A 25,422-nucleotide genomic window follows, 5' to 3' on the forward strand; every position below is an offset into this window, starting at 1 on the left:
GAGCTCTTTGGTAACTCCTGCCCTCAGGAAACCATAGTCTATTAACATGTGTTTGATTTGGTCTGCTGGTATTTTGTAGGCTCAACTACAAAGCTATGGATGATGTGCAATAAAAAGTACAGCTTAAGATTAAAGATGAAAGAAAATGGAAATGAGGGTAGGATTTTCTCCTTTCTTGATGACATTGTAAGAGTTCCCCAGTACTATGCTTGAGCTGGCCGGAAGAAGCATAGCATTTAATGGCAATCTGAGAATGAAATCCAATTTGAAGTGTTTAATTTTCTTAGTCTCAAGAGAAATGGGGAGGGAGGATCTTCTCTGAGTTTCTTTGATGGGCACATTTACATTTTGTAGTTCTGTCTTCCTGTCACAGTTGCTGGGACAATGTTTCAGAAATGCCCTTTATAGATGCTCTTTTAAAGTCACTGAGACAGGACTTTGCACAGACCATCTACCTTTACCTGGAAGCTGTGGTCCCTAATAGACTTCATTACCTTCTCTGTTGGAATTTTTACGGTTGTGAGGGAAGCCAAGATACACAGCCGAAAGGAGAACTTTAAGAGCATCAGTGGAGAAAGGAATAAATTGCTAGTGGCCAGGAGCTGTTCATGGTTCTGAATCTCCTGACTATGAAAGGGATAGCTACCTAACCCCAGAATTCCAAATATTTCAGGGCCAGATACAAGACCTATAAAGAAGCCATCTGGACAAGGTAATTGTAATCACTTCAGTGGAGCCCAAGTCCTACCCAGGGCATCAGAATTAGGTATTAGGAGAAAACTCAAGGCCATCTAAACTAATCCATCCTGAACAGGAATCCTCTATATGATAACAATATCTATTCAGCAAGTGGTCAACCCTAATTCTTGAGGTACTTCTTCCCACTAATCATTTCAAATTTCACCTCTCCTATCAAGTCAAATTTTCTTTTTGGAAATTCTATCCATAGCTTCCAGCTCTGCTTTCAGAGGCCAAGCAGAGAAAATACATTCCTTTTTCCACATGATGGTCATTCAGATATTTGAACACTATTGTGACACCTCAAGTCTTCTCTTCTCCATGTTTAGTATTCCAAGTTTGTTAAACCCATCTTCATATGGTACCAACACTTTTATTATTATTCACTAGATAGTATACAGCTTATAGGGAAGGGAAAAAGTATTTATTAAGCATCTACTATGTGCCAGGGTCCTCACAATGACCCTGGCACATAGATGCTATTACCCTCATTTTGCTTGAGGCAAACTGAGGCAGACAGAGGGTAAGTGACTTGCCCAGGGTCACACAGCTAGTAAGTATCTGATGTTGGCTTTGAACTTAGATCTTCCTGACTCTAGGTCCAGCACTCAGTCCATTGGACCACCCAGCTGCCTTTATTGATGGCATTCCCCTGATTCCACCAATCTAGTAAGCCTGTTACAAAAAAAGTGAAATGAATTTCATCTAGCATGCCTTGTTTTTGATAAAGCCAGGCAAACTTTTTGTGATCACCACACACACACACACACACACACAAACATGTATGTGTATATACATACATATATATGTGTGTATATACATGAATATTCACCAGCAATCACTTTAATAACATTTTTTAGGATTTTGTCAAAGAACAAAGTTTGCTGGTTTATAATTATATAGCCCATTCTCTCCCCCACCTTAAAAAAGAAGACTTTGCCTCTCCTCAGTTCTGAAATACTTTTATTATTCTCCACATTCTTTCAGAGGTGACTGATTATGACTCAGCAATCACATCTGCCAATTTTTTTGTTCACCTAGTATTAGTGGCTTGACTTTATAAGGGGCAGCTCAGTGCTGTCTCACTATTGCCTTATTTATCTTGAATAGCAACACCTTATTATGAATTTTTATTCTGTCCTTTCTAGTCTAAAGGTCATTCTCTTTCTCAGGGGAAAACAGAAATAAAAGAGTAAGTGAACAGCTCTGCTTCTTTCCCTCTTTTGTTTTCATCATCTCATCCTTCCCAATGAGAGTCTTATCTTTTCTCTGATCTTTTCTCTTATAAATAGATTTGTTTTCCATACTTTCCTCAGCTCATTCTTAGTTTTAGCATTCCTGACATCATTTTTCCAGGAGTATGTCACTTCTTTGTATTTATTCCTCTAAATTACTACTATGGTAGTAAAAACATCTCTCATGTAGGTTAGGTTAGTTTTTCATTAAAATGTATTTAAACAATCCTTGAGACCTAAGTTGCTCAAAAACTAAAGCTTGTATCACTGATGTAGTTTCATAGTGTCCTAAGCACATAATTCATCCCCTAAGGAAGTAGCAGTGACTTTCTTTGGACAGTGTGCCAGCATAGCCAGCAAAGAGTCAAGGAAGTTGCCACTCATCTGAAACATGCTGTTATAACTGGTAATTAACAACAACAACATTAATAGAGTGCTTAAGGTTAAGCCTCTGAGGCCAGATTTACTTTAGGATCTTTAGTTTGTTTTGTTTGTTACACATGTTTTCTGCATTTATGTGAAAACGTTTGAGGTGACTGATTTCTGGATCCTTTCTTACACTTCATCTTTTATAAACTTCCAAGTGCCTCAACTACCATCCTTCTTACATCACAACTAATCATCAATATACTTAACTTGGCAGATTTTTGTGGATAGTTTTCTTTCTTACCTCTCCTTTTCAGTTGATTAGAAATATAATAAGACTCCAGGTGAATACATTCTCACCAGCCCCTGCTAGACATACTCTATCCCTGGCTAGAATATTGTCATTCTTATATTTTAAGCCATGACACAGCATCCAAGTCACATTTTCCATTATCATTTTGTTTACCAACTATTTGCTTCCAAGATATCTCTCTCATCTCTGAATCACTTGCTTTTCATGGGCAGCAATGATGAAAACATTTCTTGTGCCCCTAAATTCTTTAGTTTCATGACAAAACTTAATAATACTTAATATCCATTATTGAAGGAGACCAGTTAGGATGGTGGAGCAGGAGAAAGCAGTATAGCCTAGTTACCCCAACAACTACATCAACAAAGATATAAGAAAAATGCTAGACCATGTAGTGATGAGGACAGTTAAGAAGAAACTACAGTTTTTCTATCATAAATCACACATCTGACACATAGATCACAGCAGGAAATATGGAGAAGAGGTGGGCTAGGCTCCTGGACCCAAACCCTAGGCTAAGAACAGGGCCTCTATACAGTTGCTCTAACCTTGGAAAAGAGGTCACAGACTTAGATCCTGCTTCAGAAGAAAGTCCAAACTCTGTAACTCTAATAGAGAGGGAACATAGATTCAGTTCCTGGAGTAAGAACAGGACCAAAGACTGCCTGTAGCTTAAAAGAAGAGACCCACCTCCATTGCCTTGAAACAGAAAGGAAATTATAGACTCAGTCTTCAGGGTATGAATAGGGTCAAAGATTCAAGGCCTCAACCTCCAGGCCCAGAACAGGATAGAATGGGCATGGCCACACTGTTTATCTGATGACAGAGAAGGATTGTGGATTCAACTCCCAGGCTCCAAAAATAGGTAATCAGGTTGCTCTAAACCTGCAGATCTTTCAGCTAGCTGACAGGTTATGGGGCCAGAAACTTTACCCAAGACCCTAGATCCTAACTGGGTTCTAGAGTCTGGAAAGTCTAGAGGGCAACAATATGCCCTAGATCATATTGCCTATAGCTTGTTGAAAAATTTGAGCTGCCCGCTCAAGCTTACCTTCTTATCCTTTAAGAATCCAGCATTTAGTATATAAAAATGTAGCAACAGGATCTCAGATGAGACAATCTAAGACCAGACAAGGTCATAGCCCTAGCCATAACTCCAGAAACATGGAACCTGGTCATAACACAAAGTCTCAAACTGGTAAGTAAGACTAGAGGAATAAGTAAATTAAAAAAGTGATGAAGAGCTGTTATGGTTCCAGGGACAAAGTTTAAATATAATGTTATAAATGAAATGAGGGCTCTACAGGAAAGGAGTGGGGAAAATGAGGGCTATGAAGGAAAGACATAGAAAGATAATTAATATCATTTTGTACAAAAGCCACAAAAATACTCAAATGCAATTGAAATTAGAATGGACCAAACAGAAATTAATGAACCCATGAGACAAGAAAAATAAATCTTAAAGCAAAATCAGAGGTTTGAAAAAAAAGGAAAATAAATAACTAAAAACCAAGGAGGAATAATTTAAAAATCATTGGATTACCTGAAAGTAATGACCAAAACAAAGGAGCTTGGATATCATATTACAAGAAAGTATGAAAGAAAATTGTCTACATATATTAGAACAAGAGGGCAGAATGAAACTAGAAAGAATCCATATATCATTTCCTGAAGGAAACCCTAAAATGAAAGCTCTCAGGAATTTTATAGCCAAAGCCCAAAGAAAAAATGCCACAAGTGGCCAGAGAGAAAAATTTCAAGTACTATGGGACAATCAGGATCACATAAGATTGAGCGGATACCACTGTGAAAAGCATTGAATATATTAGTCCAGAAGGTTAAAAAACGTAGTCCTACAACCAAGAATAACTTATTCAGCAAAACTGAGAATAATCCTACAGGGGAAAAATGGATTTGCAATGAAGTAGAGAACTTCCAAGCATTTTTGATAAAAAGGCTAGAGCCAAGTAGAAACATAAAAATACAAACATGGGAATCAAGAGAAACATAAAAAGGTAAATACAAGTGCACAATTGGAAGGGGTTTTATAAGGGTGAATTTGCACTCTAAATGGGAAAAATGATACATATGTCTCTTCAGAAATCTAATGTCATCAAGGATCATGAAGCGAGTCAAATAAGGCAAAGGTTTTAGAGTGGTTTTGTTGCATTTTTTATTATCTTAAAGTAAAAGAACAGGAATGAAGGAAAGGGTCACCATGGAATAAAAAAGTAGAAAAAGTAGGTGAACGTGCCTCACATAATTTGGTGCACAAATATAAGTCAATACAAAAGAGAAAGGGGTGGAGTAATAGCCATCACTCAAACCTCATTTTCATCTGAATTCATCAACAAAGAGTAGAACACACACACACACAGAGGATCACACAAGATTTAGCACATACCACTGTAAGGAGTGTTGAATACATTAGTTCAGAAGGTTAGAAGATATAGTCTTACCAACAAGAATAACTTTAGTTTAGAAATATATTCAAACCAACAGGGGAACAAGGGAACAGGGAGAAGGGAAAGAGAGAAGAGAGAAGGCAGAAATAGCCCTAAGCTTAGAGAGGTTTGTTTTTTTTTTTAACAGGGAATTGTCAAATCCTATGATTGGGAACATCATTGGAGGACATGATAAAATGGGGATTCTAGACAGTAATTCTTTTTGATGATTTTTTTAGTATATCCCAAGTCATATCTATTAAATTTCCATTAAACCTGGTGTTTTGGGTTTTTTTGCCAGAAAAAAAAAGACTTAGGAAAGAGGGGACTGGAGCAGGAATGAGGAGTAGGCTCACCATCCATGGGCCAAATAGCACACTACCTTGCTTTCCAATGACTAAATGACTGTCTCATCATATGACAGGAAGGAATGGAGGAGAGTGAATATTATCTTGTTTGATCCCCACAACAACTCTGGGGGGTGACTGCTATCATCCTCATTTTATAGTTGAGGAAACTGAGGCAAACAAAGATTATGTGACTTTCCCAGGGTGACATAACTAGTAAATATCTGAGGCCAAATTTGAAGTTAGGTCTTTCCTGGCTCCATGCCCGCACCCTATGCATTGTGCCACCAGCTGTCACAAACAGCCTATTTTCTCTGGAATAGTGGAGAAAGGCGGGGGCGGGGTGGCTAGGTGGCACAGTGAGTAAGAGTGCCGGCCCTGGAGTCGGGAGGACCTGGGATCAGTTCCAGCCTCAGATACTTAACACCCATACAAAAAAAAAAAAAAGCCTGGCTGTGTAACCTTGAGCAAGTTATTAACCCCAATTGCTTTAAAAAAAAAATAGTGAAGAAAGGGAGTAAGGAAATGAGCTAAGGATGGTGTGGTCACTAAGTACACCTTTTAATACTGCACCTACCATCTACCATCCAAATAACCTACTACAGTACTATAACAGGCACACATACATATAACAGAATTTTTAATGCTAACCAACCACCATATTTTCTCTTAGTTTTCTGCAACTGCTTATTACAAGGACCCCAATATTCTGATACAGTTATACCTGAGAGAATAAGACAAGTCTCAGATAATGGTCAAAGAATTATAGAACCTAAGGGTTGGAAGGGATCTAAGGAACTGTCTAAACAAACCCAACCTTTTAAAGAACATAGCTGTCATTGATCCTGTGACCCAAAGTTGTTCCTGCCAACTCCTTATGGCATAACATCAAACACAAGACTTCCTCAGGGAAAGTCACCAGAAACAAAAGTAGTCCAGAGTGCCCTTTTCTCTCAGGCATGATCTGTCTCTTTATCTATGTCTCTTTCCTTCCAAAACAATCAACTCTATGATGGCAACAGAATGGACCATTTCATACAATCTTCTCTTTGACATTATCTGTTGCCAGAGGCCAATACCCTGCTCAGTTTTTGCCTATAGGTGCTGCTTTTGTTTTTTAGGGTAGTAACACTTACTTTCATAAGGAATTTTAATGAAGTTAAATACTGACATGGTAAAAGAATTATATTTCAATTTATGTATTTCAATACATTCAAGGATCCATAATTTCCTCAATATAGATGCTCCCTCAGCCATTGAAGTTCATAACCCCTCTGTTCCTTAATGAGAGATCTTCATAAATTTTTGTAGCTGAAAAAATTCATCACCTCGTAGTCAATCTTCTAATGATTAGGGCACTTGTATTATCATTTTAAAATAAGGTTGACTAGAGTTCTTTTCATGTCATCTATTTTCTTAAGAAATACTGATTTCGGGGGCGGCCAGGTAGCACAGTGAGTAAGAGCACCGGCTCCAGTGTCGGGATGACCTGGAGATCAAATCCCAGGCTCAGACACTCAGCACCACACCCAGAAATAAGTGGCCATGTAACCTTGAGCAAGTTACTTAACCCCTATTGCTTTAAAAAAAAAAATACTGATTTTAAAACCAAAATCATTATAAATCAAAATTGAAAAAAATATTAAAAATTTTTCTTCAAATGTAATTAGGAAAAAAATAAAATATTATTTACAATCTAAAGAACAAACAAACAAACCAAAGCCAGAGGAATCAGGTCCACTAATGTTTACCTCATAGAGAATCCAGATACCTGACCAAAAACCGATTACCCAAATGGCCAACCATAAGAGCTAGATTTAATTTATTTGACCAATCCCATCATCATCAGTGACTGTCTGCCCTCCCCCTCCCCTGCAGTGATAGATCACTAAGCCTAGTCATGGGCAACACTAAAACTCCAAGGTCTTTGTGGTCTCAGTAACACTGAGGAAGGTATACTCATACCTGAACAAAAAGAGTAGTAATGTTGGATTCCTTGACCTTTCTGGGTCACAAATCCTGTCCTGCATCCAAGAGGATATTGATCCGTCATTAAAAGTGTCAATGCTCTGAACCATTTTTTTCCATCATACTACTCCATATACCCTTTCTCACCTGGTAGGGCCAGGATTTTATGACCAGTGGCATGCCCTCTGAATTAAGGCTGTTTAGGGTGATAGATCTGGCTGTAGTACAAACTGAAGATAGCAGTTATAAATGGAGACTGTACCTCGAACTCATATGTGACAAAATATTTGGATTAAAGAGTTTGGGTTGAGAGTCAGGAGTTGGGTTTTGGAGTTCCCACCACTAAGCAGCGCTGTGATTTGGGGAAATTCATTTCATCTCTTGGGGTCCCAGTATCTTCATCTGCAAAATGGGAATAATAATATCTGGCCTATCTATCTTGTGGAGTATGCCATGGACATGAGGAACTGTGGTTATGCATGTGAAAACAGTGAAACTGTAAAACACGGTATAAATGTAATGGATTATTAATATTTTAATGACCATTCTCCACTACCATCCTCTTCAGAGCCTTCATCATGGTTCTGCTGATACTTCTGGTTTCTGGGAGACCTTGCCAATGGAGCACAATCCTTGGCAAATGCTATGAAGAGGGAAAATTTTATACCACAGGGGTGAAGAGCAACCACTTGTCTTATTACCAAGAACCAGCCTAGCTAAGTTCATAAAGTCTTATTCCCTGAGGGTTGCCACCAGTTAATAACATTGTTGACTGAAAAAACTGACTAAGGCACATAGAAGCTGTGACTTCCAGTGGTAAAGGGAGGTCAAGCAGTTAGATGGTACAGTGGATAGTGTGCTGGGCTTGGAATTAGGAAGACTCATTATCATGAGATTAAATCTGGTCTCAAACACTAGTGTGCATAACCCTCAGTAAGTAACTTAACTTTGTTTGCCTCAGTTTCTTCATTTGTCAAAGGAGCTAGAGAAGGAAATAGCAAATCACACCTGAATTTTTGCCAAGAAAACCCCAAATGGGGTCATAAAGAGTTGGACATGTGTGAGATATGGTGAAGACCCCTCATAGAATTTAAGGCTGGGTTTTCGATTCGGTTTTTCTGTAAAAACAAGCTGCTGGCCCTGAAGTGTTCCAGGAGAAAAGGATGAGAACACCGGATGCAAGTACATCTGCATGTTCACCCATTATTTTTTAGTCAAAAGTCATTTTAGTCATTTTTTAGTCAAAAGACTAACAATTCTGGGATGTAAGAGCTTTTGGAATATTAAATTTGTGGGATAATCATATCTGCTTGTTCCCATGGGACGAGGACCCGCAAAATATAAAATATTATAATACTTGGTTCCTTGCTCAGTTATACAGTAAGGGAAAGCTGACCAAGAAGTATTCCAGGAACAAGGACAAGGACACAGGCTTTGATAACATCTATACATTAATCTAAAAGAAAAGGGGACCTGGAAAATGAAGGAGTTGTGCCAAAGTTCATAGACTGCTAAATTTTCAAAATAACTGCACCTGCTTGTTCTGTAGGTCATTGCTGTCAGATTTATTGCATTTAAAATTGTACCCTCAAAGCTCATGAGAATGGGCCAAAAGGGAAGGGTTTGGGGAGGAGGGATTATGATTGGGGGGCCATAAAAGAATCTATCTTCTCTGTGCCTGGTGCGGTCTGACACTGAGAATGTATGGAATGGACTCGGTGTGTGTTGCCCTTTCTCATGAGATCATAATAAACGCCTTTCTACTTTCTACCTTGAGAAGCCTCTGAGTTTTAATTTGGGAAGGGCTCTTTACTGTCCCACACAGACATGACTGAAATGACTAAATAATGAAGAGTGAGGTACCCATTCCTAATAAAAAGCACTCATCTTTTTAGAAGTACTAAAATATTATCATCATCACTAAATGATATATATCATCATATATCATTAAACATATCAATAAATATTTATTAAGCACCTACTATGTGCCAGGCACTGTGCTAATTAATCTTTATAATTATCTTCTCTGGAATATCCTCCTTCCAACTCCAACTGTTGAAATCCCACCAATCCTTTAGGGCCCAGATCAGATTTCACCTCCATAAGTCTCTCATTGCCATACCTGGAAGCAAAGGCATTGTGCCTTGTTCATCATTTTCTTATACACTTTGATTGCATTTGCCATCATAGTTGTCTGTGGGCATGCTTTATGCAGCTAGGCAGCATAGTGGAGAGAGTGCTAGACTCTTTAGTCAGGAAGACCTGAGTACAAAAACTGCCTCTGACGCCGATTAACTGTGTGAACTTAAGCCAGTCACTGGACCTCTGTAAATGAGGGGTTGGATGTGATGGCCTCTAAGGTTTCTTTCAGTTCTAAATCTATGATTCTCACATTATGAACTCTTTGGGGACAAAGACTGAGTCTTATTCATATCTGTATGAGCTGCACCTAACACAATGCAGTGAACACAGTATGGCTTCAATGTGAATGTGGAATTCTTCTTATTACTGTTGTCATTATTTTTATCATGCTCATTATTCAATAGATCCTTAGTCATACTCAGACCTAGAAGGGGTGCTGGAGGGCATCCAGTCCAACTCCTCCATTTAACAGATGAAGAAACCGAAACTCAGAGAGATTACATAGTCTGTCCATTGTCACATTGTAGTAGATTGGATTCGAACGCAGGCCCTCTGACTTCAAACACAGAACTCTTTCCACTCTGATCCTGTATTCATATCAAAGGAAGATGAGGTCACTATTTCAAGATTCATATGGCTACCAGCTCACTGGTCTTTCTCAGTTCTGCCCAGCAATCTGCTGCTCCTGTCGTTTCCTCCACATCCTTCCCTTTGAATACCCCTGCAAAGTCTGCAGAATGCCCTTCTCAATTTCCCTCCAGATATACAATTTGGCACAAAGGCAAGAGCAGGGCTAAGCTTGAAGCTTCTGAAAATAAAGATGCTGTAGGGAAATTGGAAAATTAGAGAAGGAAATGGTAAACCACTTCAGTATCTTTGCCAAGAAAACCCCAGATGGGGTCATGAAGAGTTGGACATCATGACTGAAAGACAACTGAACAACTAAAGCAGATGGAGCCTGAGGAGCAAATCCCTGGTCATCAGCTGGGTGAAACTTAGAGTGAAATGTATTATCCTAGGTACTTTGAGGGGAGAGAGTGAAGGAAGAGTGCTAAATCTGAAATTTCATCAACATCGGAAATTCCTAGTATAGACTCTCCATCCACCTGTACAGATGAGCAACTCATGAGGAATTCTGAGTTTTAGTGTTGTCTGAAGTGCTGAGAGGTTAAGCATGATTGGATGGCTTCTTCCAGAACCCCCACTGAAGAAGAGTGCACAGGCCAGCCATGTATTGATTTTCCCCATGCTACACTCCAGACTTTGTGACCATGCCTGTGCCTTGTGCAGGGTACCTTCATTATCCCACCCACTGGTCAGTTTCCTTTTATATGTTGTCTTCCCCCACTAGAACACAAACTCCTTGAAGGCAGAAGTTGTCCTTTTGCTTGTGTCTGCATTCCCAGTCCTTAGCACAGTGCCTGGCATATAGTAAACACTTAAAAAATATTCCTTGACTGACTCAGTTTTTATCAGAGGCAGGACCTGAACCCAGTTCTTCCTGTGTCCAAGCTTGGTCCTCTGTCCAGGATGTCATGCTGCCCTTCTTCCTAGATACTGTGGTTATAAGTACTATATCATTCCAATTGCATTTGAATCATTATAATCTTTAGTACATCATTTGAGGCTTCACCCCACAGTAAAGTGCATCGCCAGGATAACTTCTTAGATGATAGAAATGGGAACATGTGGATAATTGACAAAACTGCCCTCAATCAACTTGAGACCCTCCTTTAAGCCCAACCATGCCTTGGAGGACTCAACGTAGCATGCATGGGAAAGGAAAAACCGATAGAATAAAATGGAGACATCCCCAAGTTCATTGCTATCTGTCACTAGAGGGCTGCAGTCTGGAGTATGGGGGTGTGAGCAGCTCTCAGACACTGAAAAGCCTCCCTTGTTCATAAACTCACAAGCCCGTGGGTAACCCCAGATTATTGCCCAGTACCATGGTTGTGACTGTGTCTAGCCTCAGGAACCCCTCAGTGGACACACAGGATAATCTACCAATTTTCTGCCATAAATTTAGGGTGTATTCCTGTTTTATTCTAGACTCATTGGAGAAAAATAAAGATGATGCTGTATGCCTGTCTGTCTGCCTTATCCCTTTAAATAATCAAATTGTCTTACTTCAGGCATTTGAAGTCAAAATCTTTTCAAAGTATCCCATAACTCCTCATCTTCTTGAACCAAAGAACGAGAACAAAATTTAACTCTGTCTCTATGACTCTAGGTCATCATCATGAACATCCATTCTTGTCTTGTACTATGTAACACAGGGCTGCCTTCTGGTAAGTTGGGGCCTGCACCTAATGGGTCCAGGATGCTGGGCTCTGAATTTTTGCACTTGCTTTTCAGTCTGTCTCCTCCCTTCACTATCAGGTTTGTCCACTGATACTTTCCCTATTACCATTTGTGAGCCTACCTACTGCATGCCCTTTCTCTGCTTTCAGCTTGCTGCTCCTAATCTGCTGTGGACTAGAAACACAGATAACTAGGCTTGTTGGAACCATACATAAAGCAGACCCAGTACATGGGCTCTGTGGCATCTGTTTTTTCTGCTAAGAAGTAGACAAACTTTTTGCTACCTGTCTAGTCCTGAACTGGATTCCATATATATGTAGGAGGAAGGGAGGAAAGGGAATTGAAGGTTAATTGACATTGGTCTAGGTAAAATACTACTGTAATAACATTCTCCTATACATGAGGAATTTATACTTTTTCAGAGTGCTTTCATTATCGCATTCAAACCTCACAGCAGGGCTTTATTATGACCACTGGACATGTGAAGAAACTGAGGCTCAGTGAAATTAAAGATAAATCATTTGAGGAAACAGTTTCAGGTGATGCAAAGACTCAAAGACCAGTTGGGCTAGAAGGGTCTTTGAAATCACCTAGTCAGGTTCAGATAGGGACATTGCCAATGGGCTGCAGCTCTTCCCACTCTCAGTTGGGGTAGGCCAGATACCACAGAATAGGACAGAGAAGTCAAAAGTTCCCCTTTTTTGTTAGCTCAATTGTCATCTGATTCTTGGGCAGCAGAGGTGAAGACCATCTATACTCTCTGCTGCTGTTGTAATAACACTATCTCTGACAAGAGGGAAAGAAGGAATTAGAAGAGTCAAGAAGGAAAGGAACTTTATGTTTTCATAGCACCTTTAAAGCCCTACTGCTAAATTACCTTCAGATATCCCACCATGCACATAGAGAACTGCATATTGGCCCGTAGACCAGAGTAGCTTTATATTGAAGGAACTGAAAAGCCATACAACTTTGGCTTATCATGATTGACTTACACGCCTGATGGTAGCGGAGTTCACAAATCTAATTCCCTTATAAACCCAGTCATTTCTACCCATTTTACATAGGCAACAGGAGGCACCTCCTGCCTGTACCACCAATCCCTGCCAGCCACTTCAATAGGACAATATTATGTTTGGGGTGAGCATTTTATCTAGGAGCGGAGATGGAATGAGATACCGAGGCTGGAAAATGGTGAATAAATGACCAGGGCTGAGAGAGCAGGGGAAATGAGGGTGATTATGCAGGCACCACTCTCTATGAATATATTAGCTCCCCAATAATCCTGTTCATTCCAGCTGCCTCCAAAGCAATTTCCCTCTGTTTAAATGAGTCCAGGTGTCGGGAGAATCTTTCCTTGCTCCGCTTCATGCAGGATGCTGATACTTCATCCTTCTATTAAGAATGGGCAATTAGATTATGCCATCCATTGGCATGAGCTGCCCACAAAACACCCCCTGCACCTGCTAGGATCCAGCAATCCTGGGTGAGATTTTGATGGTCTTTCACATTCAATCTTTCTGTCCACAGGACAGCTCTGCTCCATTTCTCCATTTTCCCATGTTCTTTCTTAAGTCCTTACTCCCTAGAAACCAACTCACCCTGATCCCCAGTTCCACATTTTCTCCTCCATAGACCTCCATTCCTTCATCCAATAAGCCGATCTCCTGGAAATATTGCCTGTCCACAATAAAGCAGCCAATGAGGGCTGGGCTCCTGTAGGCAGGATAGAGATGGAAACAGTTATCAGAGGTTGCCCTTCATGGATTCCTGTGGATCAAAGAGCTGTGAGGATCCCCTGGAGGTGTGGTCATCTGTTGTGATGGCTCACACCTGCCAAGCCCCAGACACTCTACTGGGCATCCCACTCCTGCCAAGTCCTCTTTCATCAACATAAAGAAGGCATCTCAATATTTAGGAAGAGGGCAGATAGCATCTGCCCAGGGATCTCTGGTTATTACATTGTGCCAACCTGTCAGCTTCCTCAAGGGTATGCAATGATGTTCCATGTTTTCTAATGTAAACCACATTTCATTATCTGACTCTAATCTTAACTTCCAACCCCTCCTTGTACACTTGGGATATTTTTCTACCCATGCCTTCTGCCAGGCTTGGGCTTCTGAGTATCTCCCTATCTCCCTAATTGGACTCCCAATTTCATCTATGGTCCTCAGTTTTCTCTAATACTAAGAGATATAGAATCAACAGCTTGGAGTTAGAAGAATCTTCAGAAGCTCTGGAAGCAATCTAGTATAGTGGAAAGACCACTAGATCTAAAACCAAGCAGCATGGGTTCAAATCTGCCTCTGACACTTAACAGTTTTGTAACCAGGAGAAAATAATCTCACTTCAATTTCATTATTTGTAAACAGTGATAATAATATTTCCACTATTGATTTCAAGGGATTTTTATGAGGCAAATAATTTGTAAATCTTAAAAAAATTATCTAGTAGTCATAGTAATAATAGAATTTATATGGCAGTCTAAGGTTTGCAAAGCATTTTGAGTATTATCTCTATCCTTACCATAACCCCGAGTCAAATACTCTCATTGTTCTAATTTTACAGATAAGAAAATGAGGTTGGGAAACGTTAAGGGATTTGCCCAGAGTCACAGAGTACTCCTGAGAGAGGATTTGAATTCAGGTCTTCCCGACTCCAAGGCTAGAGCTCTAGACTGGAAATCCTCTCTACAATGTACCACTTGAAAATTCACTGGCCATTGACTTTGACTTTGCCCTCAAAATTCAAAGTAACATCTCTGCTAATGCTTCAGCTATAACCCCACTCACATGGCTTTCCAGCTGTTACATTTGGCCCAGCTATACACTATGCCTTAGTCCTCCCAGACTGCCCTACTCTGGAGTCACTCCCAACTTGATGCTGACAATACAAAATCAGGCCAAACTCTGCTTTGATGTGAATAATGTAAACATCATTTCTGCTTAGCTTTAGGTTATGTTCCTAAATTGTATTTTCACAGGAACATACCACTTCCATTTGGGGCAGGGTTACTAGGTTGGCAGATCAGGAAATGCCATAGGCATGATACATCTTTTTTTCAGACAAACATTTGACAAAATCTCCCATGATAGCCTGGTGGATTGAATGGCAGTATAGTGAGGTAGAGTAAGAACTGGTTGAACATTACAATTTTCATTATCAGCAAGGTGGCATGGTAAAATTGGAAGGACCTAGGTCCTAGTTTTCTCTTGGTCACTAACTCACATCCTTGGGCAAATAACCTCTCCTCTCTGGACAGCAGTTTCTTCTGCTATAAAATGAATGAGATAGATTTAATTAACTCTAAGTCCCTCCTAGCCCTAACATTCTATGATCTTATTCCTGAATCACATCTCCCTCTTCAACCTGGAGGCTATCTTTATTCAAGTGCAATTTGGCTCTGTCCTTGGTACTGATCTGTTCAACATTTTAAAGAGTGACTTGAGTGAACATAGATGACATACTTAACAAATTCACAGCTGATACAAAATTGGGAGGGAGAGTTCATACCACAGATGAGACTATCAAGATTCAAAATCATTTTGACAGGCTGGAACATTGAAATGAAGGCAAAAAGATGAACCTTAGTAAGAGCGAATGTCATCCTACATTTGTCACCCTCCTCCATCACTCACACACACACACACACACACACACACACACATCAAAGAAATGACAAGCTGTGTATGTAACTGTGTAAGCAGAGGAACTGAAAATGTGTCCTAAAATTAGTTCTTATAAAAGATGTGGTGGTTTTATTTAATCACAAGTTTAATATAAACCAACAGTGCCTGTATGGCCACTTTAAAATTTAACACAATCTAAGACTGAACTAAGAGAAATAGAGTAATTAAATCATGAAAAATAATAGTCTTCAATCACAATCATATAACACAACTACTTCTCAGTATCTTCAAATATCTGAAGGACTAGTATGTGTAGAAGAGAAATAACACTTGTTCTGTGTAGGAGCAGAACCACAGGCAAAGGTTGGAAATAGGATACAAATTTTGGTCCAACATAAGAAAGAACTTTCTAATTCAATTCAACAAACATTTATTAGTCATCTTTTACATGTAAGGCGTAGTGCTAGATAATGGAGATATACAGATGAAAGCTGGAATGACTTGTTTGATGCATTAGATTGTAAATCCTTTGAAGGCAGGGACTGATTTTTCTTTCATTTGTATCCCAAGCACTTAGCATAGTGTCTGGCAAATAGTATGCATTTAATAAATGCTCATTGACTGATTGCCTGAAGTGCTCAGTCTTGAGGAACAGTGGCCATCATCTGCTACCTCAGTAGACTCTTGTCTGAAATCATACCTTTGCATGTATACCCTGCCTCTATCATAAAGTAAGAATTATTAGAGGGAAGGACAGCTTTCTCCCACCTATTTTGAGGAGGTTACTTATTGGGTTTAAAGGTCTTGGTGGGAAGTAGGCTTCATACATGGAGGGAACAGTCAGAATAAATAAGAGAGTAAATAGTGTCATCAAAGTATTTTATCACATTCCCCCACTTAATTATGTTGATAATTGTGACAAGCCAGCAATAATCATAGGTGAAGTATACCCCTGAGAAAAGAATCATTGATGATCCCCTCCTCTGAGGCAAGAGAGCCCCAAGAGGATATGCAGCAAAACAAATTGTGTCCCTCCCCAAAGCATATTGCAGAACTCATACTTGCTTCACTGTCTTTTAGTAATTTCCTACAAACACACAATAAAGGAAAATGTCCTCTTTGTCATTGTGCTCATGTAGGAAACCCTGGACATAATGGGGTGTTAATTAAAGAGGGCAGAATGTTAGCAAAGGGCTTGTAGAAACACCCAGCATTTCTCTGTAGTAGGATGATCCAGCTGGGAAGAAATGAAGACTTCTGCCTTTGAGAGATCATAAGCTTGCTAAAATGGTTCCAAATCATTCTACCAAACAGTGCTATACATTTCTGGCTCTTGCCTGGTGTTTTATCAACCTACAGATAGGAGATTTGATGGGAGAAGGAGAAAAAAGAAGAGGAACAGAAAGTATTAGTCACTCATATACCAATGTTCCTGAGACTCATGCAATTATTGGGTATCCCCTGACCCAAGGGACATGCTGCTGGAAGATTTCTCAGGGAAAAGGTGGCAGCATTGATTTGGGGAATTGCTGAACAAATTATGGCATATATAATGCAATGGAATATTACTGTGCCATAAAAATGATGAATAGGAACAATTCAAAAAGCTCAGGAAGTCTTGAATTAACTGATGCAGAGTTAAACAAGCAGAAGGAGGTGAGGGATGTTCATGAGGACCGTGATGATGTGGAGGAAACCAATAATACAAGTCTTTAGAACCCTGATGATTTCAGAGATTTGTTCAGCAATGCATGATTGCTAAACTCAGCCAACAACTGAGGTTAACTGATCTGTCTGATGTCACACAGCTAGTAAGCATCTGAGGATAGTTTTGGGTCCAGGTCTTCCAGACTCCAGGCCCAATGCTACACACTGTTCCACCAAGTTGCCTAAGTGACTTGGTCAGGTTTACACAGCCAGCATGGGCCAGAAGTGAAAACTGAACCGGAGTCTTCTGGCTTAGTTTGTGTTTACTGTGTATACATTTTATATTTACTTATCTATGCATATTTTGTATCCTTTCAGTAGAATGTTTTCTCTTTGAGGACAGGAACTATTGAATTTGTGCCTTTGTATCTCTACCTAACATAGTGTCATAAAGTGAGAGAGAGAGAGTCAGAGACAGTGAGATAGAGATACAGACAGAGACAGAGACAGACAAAGAGAACATACCATAGCTGATTAAATAGTGGGCCTGGAATTAGAAAGGCCTGTGTTCAAATCCCATCTCAAACACTTAGTAGCTGTGTAACCCTTACCACGTCACTTAACATCTCTGAGCCTCAGTTTCCTCATCTATAAAATGGGTGATTGTGATGTTTAGATGAGGAAACATGTGTGAAATCCTTTGAAGACTTTAAAACACTATATAAATGTCAATTATTTTCATTACACAGTTTAATTGTTTTTCAGTTGTGTCTGATACTTTGTGATCTCTTTTGGGATTTTCTTGGCAAAAATACTGGAATAGTTTGCCATTTTCTTCTCCAGTTTTATAGATGAGGAAACTGAGGCAGACAGGATTAAGTCACATAGCTAGTGAGTGTCTGAGGCTGGAATTGAACTCAGGTCTTCCTGACCCCAGGCCTGGTGCTCTATCTCCTGCCCATTGTTTCACATATGTAATAAATGTTTGGTGAATCAAATTGAATAATAATGTAGAATTTTATGTTACAAAGAACTTTATGTACTTTAAATTATTTGTTCTTCACACCAATACTACAGAAGTAGTACAAACATTATTATTTTCATTTCCTAGATTAAAGAAAATGAGGATCCCAAAGGGGAATTGACTGGCCCAAAGCCATACTTGCAGGGTCAGCAATGAGGAGTCTGGACCTCTTCTAATATATCTCTTAAGAGCTGCTCATTGCAACATTTTCAAAAATACGCTGTTAAGCTATCAGACCACAACTTAGCATGGTGATGATTACATGACTCCCTATTAATGAAGAACATAGTAACTGTCGTGTAGGGCTTAATTTTTTTTATGGGTTTTGACTCATAAGAAGCTAAATCTACCCAATCCAATATATTGTAGTTTCCAGTTGATAACACAAAAGATAGCAATGGCAGAAATGATGTGGGGCCTTGAAAGGCAGTTGGAAGCCCCATTTTCTGTTGGCAAAATTTCTGTCGCTTTCCTGGGGGGGGGGAAGCCCCCTGTAATGGGAATGCAAATTTGGAAGATCTTCCCTGCCCCTAGGCTAAAGTGCACATGAAGCCTGGGGTGGGAGGCTTGTTTTTCAGTAGATACTTCTTGATTGGCCAGTGAGTCAATAAAGTTGTTACATTCTCTGAGCCAGGAGAAGGATATATAAGCCCTGATGTGTAGCTTTGTTTTGGGGGCTCACTTTGAGAAGTGTTCTGTGATTTGATCTGTATTCTGGGAAGCTGTTGTCCAGGGCCCCCCCGGCTTTGAAAAACCCAGATGTGGAAACCCAGATGTTGATTTGGTATGGATGTAATGGTTGGACAGTTTGGAAATCTGTCTACTTGATCTGTTTCTGTCTTGATAATTCTGCCTGTATACATTGAAGTTCGGGGTGCTGACCTTTTCTCCTGAACAAGGTAAACAATATATGTCTGACTGATTAAAGTAAGCTTGTTAACCCATTTTGAGTTGCTTTCCTTTAACAAAGCAGATCCAAGAACCTGTGCTAGCAGCCACCCTGGGAACGCTGGGGTGCTTGCTGCTACACCCCCAGGTCCTGGCCCAACTCTCTTATATGTCCTTTATCAAACTAGCTGAGAATGTGATTGATGGGTAACAGCAGATTAGCCAGTGGGAGTGGATTGGTTTGGGCCAGAGGCCAAATGGCCTCCAGGAATGGTTGGAAATTGATAACCAGCTTGTACATCAGAAGGGTGAGAGAGCAGTCAGAGCCAGCACATACCTTATTGGAGCAGTTGAATTCTCCAACTTCCACCAGGACTTGGGAGGATTTAAATAACGACACCAAAGTTCCCAGTCAAAGCCTTGTGCAGCTAGGGGATACTCTTCGATCTCAAAATTGTCATATTTGATATTGTCGAATGATGGAGAAATGATCCGCTTCCGGTTTTCTTTTATCCTGGTGAGCACAGGTTCTGCCCTGGGGGGGAAGAAGGCAGAGAGATAGCTACTGCTGCAGAGATAGACCTGGCAAAAATGGGAAAAGTTTCTAGAGTAACAATATTCTTTCTCACCCTGGCAAAGGGGAGGTAGAATGGAACCCTGGAACCATTCTAAAAACAAGCTTCAAGATTCCCTTGGGAGCAAAAAGGAGGAATTTTATAGACTTATGAGTTGAATGGGTGTGTCAGAGGTCATCCAGGCCAAGATTTGGCCCAAGCATCAACCTCCTCATCTGTAACCTAGACAAATAAATACTCATCTAGGATCTGCCTAAAGACCCCTCCTTCCCCAAAGCAACTCATTTCACTTTAGGATAACTCTAATTGTTAGGAAATTTTATCCTCATATGGAATTAAAGTTTACCTTTTTGTATTATCACATTAATGATTACTATTTGGGCGAGCCAATTCCAAACCCACTTCTCTGTATCTATCATCTAACCCACATCTTTCCAACTTGCCAGGAGTATAGTAAGACTCTGTCAAATACTTTATGAATGTTCATGTTTATCATATGTATGACATTCCCCTGATCTATCAGTCTAGTAACTTCTTCAAAAGAAGGACTGAGGTTAGTCTGACATAACCAGTTTTTTGATGAAAGCACATTGCTGGTTAGTGTCCATTGTTTCCCTTTCTGTCTGTTTAAAAACCATCCCTTTAATAGGAAACAAAGTCAACCTCACTGGCCTAGATCCTGTAGATTCTAAATTATTCTCTTTCTTAAAAATTAGAGAAATATCTCCATTTCCACTCATGTTTTAATATATTTTAAAATGTATTTTAATGATCTATGAAAAAGATAACAAAAATTCATTTTTAACAATTATGTGAAAGTTCCCTTCATCCTGGAAAGTTCCTTAATTCAAGGCCCAAGGCCAGAGTGTTAGACTAATTTGTAATTCTTATTTCATGCTGACCAAAGTCAACCAATCTAGGTCTTATTCTCTTTTTCTACCTTCTTTCAAATAAAAATAAGAATAATTATTGTTCTCAGGAAGGTGAAAAAGAAAACTGTAGCTTTCATGGAAATGACTAAATTTTAGCTTTGGTCTTGTATAAATCCACAATACATTATTGAGGAAAGTTTGTTGTGCAGTCATTTTTAGTCATGTCTTAACTCTTTGTGACCCCTTTGGGGTTTTCTTGGCACAGATACTGGAGTAGTTTACCATCTCCTCCTCCAGCTCATTTTACATATGAGGAAACTGGAGCAAACAGGATTAAGTGACTTGCCCAGGGTCACACAGCTAGTAAGTGTCTGAAGCTGTATTTGAACTCAGGAAGATGAGTCTTCCTGACTCCAGGCCCTCATACTCTATTCACAGTGCCATATAGCTCTCCCACCGAGGGAAGAGAAACACTTAAATCATGTGTGACTGTGTTTTGTTACCTTGGTAGAAAACCCAGAGAAATTTCATTTTGTCACTTATTACTGTGTGGTATTCATAGAATCACCAAATCTTGGAGCTAGAAAGGAGGACAGATATCATCTATTCCTACTCATACCCGCTTATGAATCTCTTCTGCTACCTCCTTGGCAACTAATCATCCGAACTTCTCATTGAATACCTCCAGTGATAGAAAAATACTACCTTCTAAGGCAATCCATTCCATTTTTGAAGAGCCCTCATTGTTAAGAAGTTCCTCCTTAGAAATCCAATCTGACAACTATATTTTTTCTAAAAATGCTTCAATTCACTAATGATTAGAGAAATTCAAATTAAGGCAACTCTGAAGTTCCACTTCATACTCGTCAGATTGGCAAAGATGACAAAACAATGTAAATTGAAAATGCTGGAGAGACTGAGAGAAAGCAGGCACACTATTGGGCACTGGTGGAGCTGTGGAAGGGTTCAACCATTCTGGAAAGCAGTTTGGAACCATGCCCCAAACATTAGGAAACCACGAATACCTTTGAACTCAGCAATACCAAGAAATTCCTCCTTATACCGAACCAAAGTATACTCCCCTAGATTTCATAGGATTGTAGGGCTATAGATTTAGAATAGAAGGAAAATCGTAAATCTGAGAGTCTAATCTCCTTCATTTTACAGATATGAAAACTGAAGCATAGAGAGAGAAGAAATGACTTGGCCAAAATAACACATATGCTGAGTGACAGAGCTGAGATTCAAAAACATGACCTTTGTCTTCATATCCAGTTGATTTTCACCATATCACAGTACCACTCCCACCTGGTCCTTGCTCTCCCTTTTTTGTATCTCAGCAGAATTCTAACCCTTCTTCCTTATCCTTTCAGATATTTTCAGACAATAATCCATCCTGACTATGTCTTTTCTTCTCTACTCTTCTCTCTGTCTTTCTGTCTCTCTCTCTCTCTCTGACTCTCTGTCTCTGTCTCTCTCTGTATATCTTTCTCTGTCTCTCTCTCTCTCATTTTACTTATCATCTCTGGCTCCTTCAACCCTCAAGACATAGGTTGGGAAAAGCAGTAAACAGCCCCAAATAAGATTAAGATTTGGGGGCCTATCAATGGCAGCTTCAAGATACCTGTTGACTCATAATGATTAATGTATTTCTGGAGAGGGCCTCTTCTCATTAGCATTAGATTTCCTGCATAATTGTTTATTCAAATCAGCTTTAAATAATCCAATTCCCTCTCCTATCCCAACCATAAATTCAATGAAAATGGTTTGTAAATGGCTGGAAATGCCAAGCAGGAACTTTAATCATAAAAAACTGTTAGCTGCAATCTTAATTTTCCTTGAGTTATGGGAAAACAAGCCCAGGTCTAGTCTGCAGCACAGAAGGGACCTCCTCAGCTTGTTCTTTCTTCCTGTTTCTTGAACAGTCTAATGGAAAGAAGCCAGAATTGGGAAATCAGAAATGGGTTCAAGTTTAGGTTTCATGAAGTACTTGGTCTTGGATAAGTCATTCCCTCTTTCCAAGCATCAACTTTCTCATTCACAAAATGGGGACAATTTTCACTACCCACTTCAAAAGTGAAGTCCCTGCCTGGCATTTCCAGGAGGTAGCTGGTGGTATGGTAGATAGAACACTGGGCCTAAAGTCAGGAAGACCTGAGTTCAAATCCAGTCCCAGACACTTCCTAACAGTGTAAGCCTGGGCAAATCACTTAATCTCTGTCTGTTTCGGTCTATAAAATGAAAATACTAATAATACTTACCTCCTAGAATTGTTATGGTATTGTTACAACAAAAAGGGCTTGGCACATAGTAGGTGCTATATAAATACCCTTATAATTGTGAACTGCTATAATATTTGTAACGCTGATAATATTTGACATTTTAAAGTTTATAAAATTATATGTATATGTATATATGTATACATATATACATCCCTGTGAGGGAAGTCCAGTGGGCATAATTATTTCATTTTTATAGATGAGGAAACTGAATCTGGAGAGGGGAAATGACTTTGCCCAAAGTCACATAGCTACTAAGTAGCTGTGGCAGGATTTGAACCCAGGTTTTCCTGATTCAAAATCTAGCAATGCTATCAACATGATCATTATCCTAGGATGACAGATTTGTAGATTTAGAGCTGAAAGGGCCCTTAGAAGCCATGTGCAGTCATCCAGTACTCCCATTTTACAGGTGAGGAAAGTGAGGTCGAGAAGTGAAGTGATTTGCCCATGGTCTTACTCCAGAGGTTCTTACTCCAGAGGTAGTAAGTTGCAGAACTGAGGTTTGAACCTGAGTCCAGAATCCAGTCCTCCTTCCACTGTATCACTCTGACTCCTATTAATATTAACTCTCCATTGGATGCCATGTAGAGATAGTATAAAACCCCAGATTGAGGAGATATGGTGTTTATTAGAAATGTTTTCTACAATGGCATAGCTGATAAAACCTAGGTGTTTTACCCATCCCAGAAAATGTAGTCCTTTGTCTGCCAGCAGAGGATCTCTGCATGACCAGGAATTCACATTGTCAGGAAGCAATCATGCCATTGCTACTGAACCACATTACTGGCTAAGCATTGGGACCATCTCCAGCTCATGCTCCCCAACATGGGAGGAAAAGGTTGGGGCAGTCCAGAATTCCAGCCAATGGTGCCTCCAAGATCCTTTCACAGAAAGCCTCAGAGAGGTGATAGAAGTCTAGGCACCTACCAGCCGACATTGAACTCCACATGGGCATCAAAGAGAGCGACCACTGGGGCTGTGGCTGCTCGCCAGCCGCTTACACGGGAACGGATCAGCCCTTCTTGCTTGCTATGGCGGACGACCTTAATGAAGCCAGGCTTGTGAGCATTCACCTTGTCCACGTAGTCTTTCAGCTTCTCCTTGAGTTCTTCTGTTGCAAAGGAAATGAATGGGATGTCAGAAAGAGGAAGTGTTAAAGGGAAAGAGTTCCCCCAAATTTCCAATTGAACACAGATCTCTAATAGTAGAATAGGCACAGGAAATATGAAGCAAACTCTTCAGCCATGATCATGTATATATATGATCCTATACATTTCATAGATGAGAACTAAGGTGATGTAATGTAATGCCAAAAGAAAGGCAACTTCCCAGGTTCAGACTACCAGCATAGGTGCTCTCCATTTTATTCAGTGACAAACCAAGAACAGAGAAGATCAAAACATGACATCATTCCAAATACAGCATTTACTAAGTGTGATTAAATAATCCCCAAGTACTACCCCACCCCAGGACCTTCCAATCATTCAATCAATTACAAAGTCCCAGTTCTAAATACTTCTCCACCCCTAGGCTATACCTTAATTAAGTCCACCACAAAACCCCTCTTCTCAAATGGAGATTAGTTTCCAAACATAGGTCAAGTACCTTCATTTGTCAATCACAGAGCACAATAAGGTCAAAAGTTCCCCACCCCTGGATCACAATTGAATCTACCCCAGAGTTACATCAAGTTTAAACACAGCACTTAATACCCAAATGGAGGTCTTTTCTTCATCTTGACAGGAGGCAAGTTCTCAGCAATCTTAGTTCCTGGGGAGACAAGGCTTAGCAAGGCCATAAGATACATTGCGAGTCCCTTCATGAATTCATCCTCTGTCTGTAGAACAGTCCTAGAACCCCTGAACACATTAGCAAAGCCCTCTCCCAGGATTTCTGTAAACATACAACAAGAAAATCCTTCTTCAGGGCTTCTGAACCAACAGAAAGGCTCCCAGACCCCTGCAACAACAGCACTGTCCCTCACCAGTGGACAGTATTCACTCTCTGTCTGCAGGACAGTCTCAGGGCTTCTTAGCGAACAGCCAGGTTCCAGGACTTCTTCAACAAAAGGACTGTCTTTCACCAGTGGACAAATATGGCAAAACAACATCAAAACAGACAGACAAAGTACCAGCAAAACAGCCATGTCTCCTCAGTCCTTGGCAGCTCAGGGGGCAGGTCTCAAAAGTCCAGGGCAATTCAAAGCGGCCACCAGCAATTCTCTTAGTCTCTCTCTCTCCCCACGAGGTGCTGCTTCCAAAAAGATCTTCCGCCTCTCTCTTATCTCTCCAAATCTATGTCACCAGCTCCTCCCAGTTCAGGACTTTCTTTTCACATCAAAAAGTCCATCCCACAGGTGGGATTAACAAGCTCTGGGTTTTAACACAATCAGTTTGAAAACCAAGCCAATACAGGGGAATCTTTAATTGCCATTACTATCACAGGTGATAGGTAAGTGACTAGAAAGGGTACCTGGGTAAGAGGCCAATTGGCTGGAACAATTTATCCCCTGCTACCTACCTCTCATGCTCCAGTCCTCTGATGAGTTAAAAAAAATCCAAATTGCTTTAATGAAGACCCACTATGATAACCTATCAAAAATAAGATCTTGTTTTGGGCCCAATCAAAGAGACAAGTGAGGGAAACCTGGAGCC

The 25,422-nt window shown here is 40.0% G+C and overlaps 1 protein-coding gene across 5 annotated transcripts in view; it reads right to left on the reverse strand.

Moving 5' to 3' along the window:
• The window catches only part of GALNT18 (polypeptide N-acetylgalactosaminyltransferase 18), a 459,241-nt gene that overhangs the window by 125,846 nt on the left and 307,973 nt on the right, over positions 1–25,422 (reverse strand). For all 5 annotated transcript variants that reach the window (XM_069091223.1, XM_069091225.1, XM_069091221.1 and 2 more), the window contains exons 4-6: positions 23,696–23,879; positions 19,377–19,574; positions 13,453–13,567 (exon numbers count right to left, since the gene is read on the reverse strand). In XM_069091223.1, the coding sequence (XP_068947324.1) occupies positions 13,453–13,567; positions 19,377–19,574; positions 23,696–23,879 (497 nt within the window). The remainder of the gene's footprint in view (positions 1–13,452; positions 13,568–19,376; positions 19,575–23,695; positions 23,880–25,422) is intronic.

Source organism: Petaurus breviceps, unplaced genomic scaffold (genome assembly GCF_028583685.1).
Source record: "Petaurus breviceps papuanus isolate PSGF00001 unplaced genomic scaffold, PetGlider_PUasm1.0 188, whole genome shotgun sequence".
NCBI classification, from domain to species: Eukaryota; Metazoa; Chordata; class Mammalia; order Diprotodontia; family Petauridae; genus Petaurus; species Petaurus breviceps.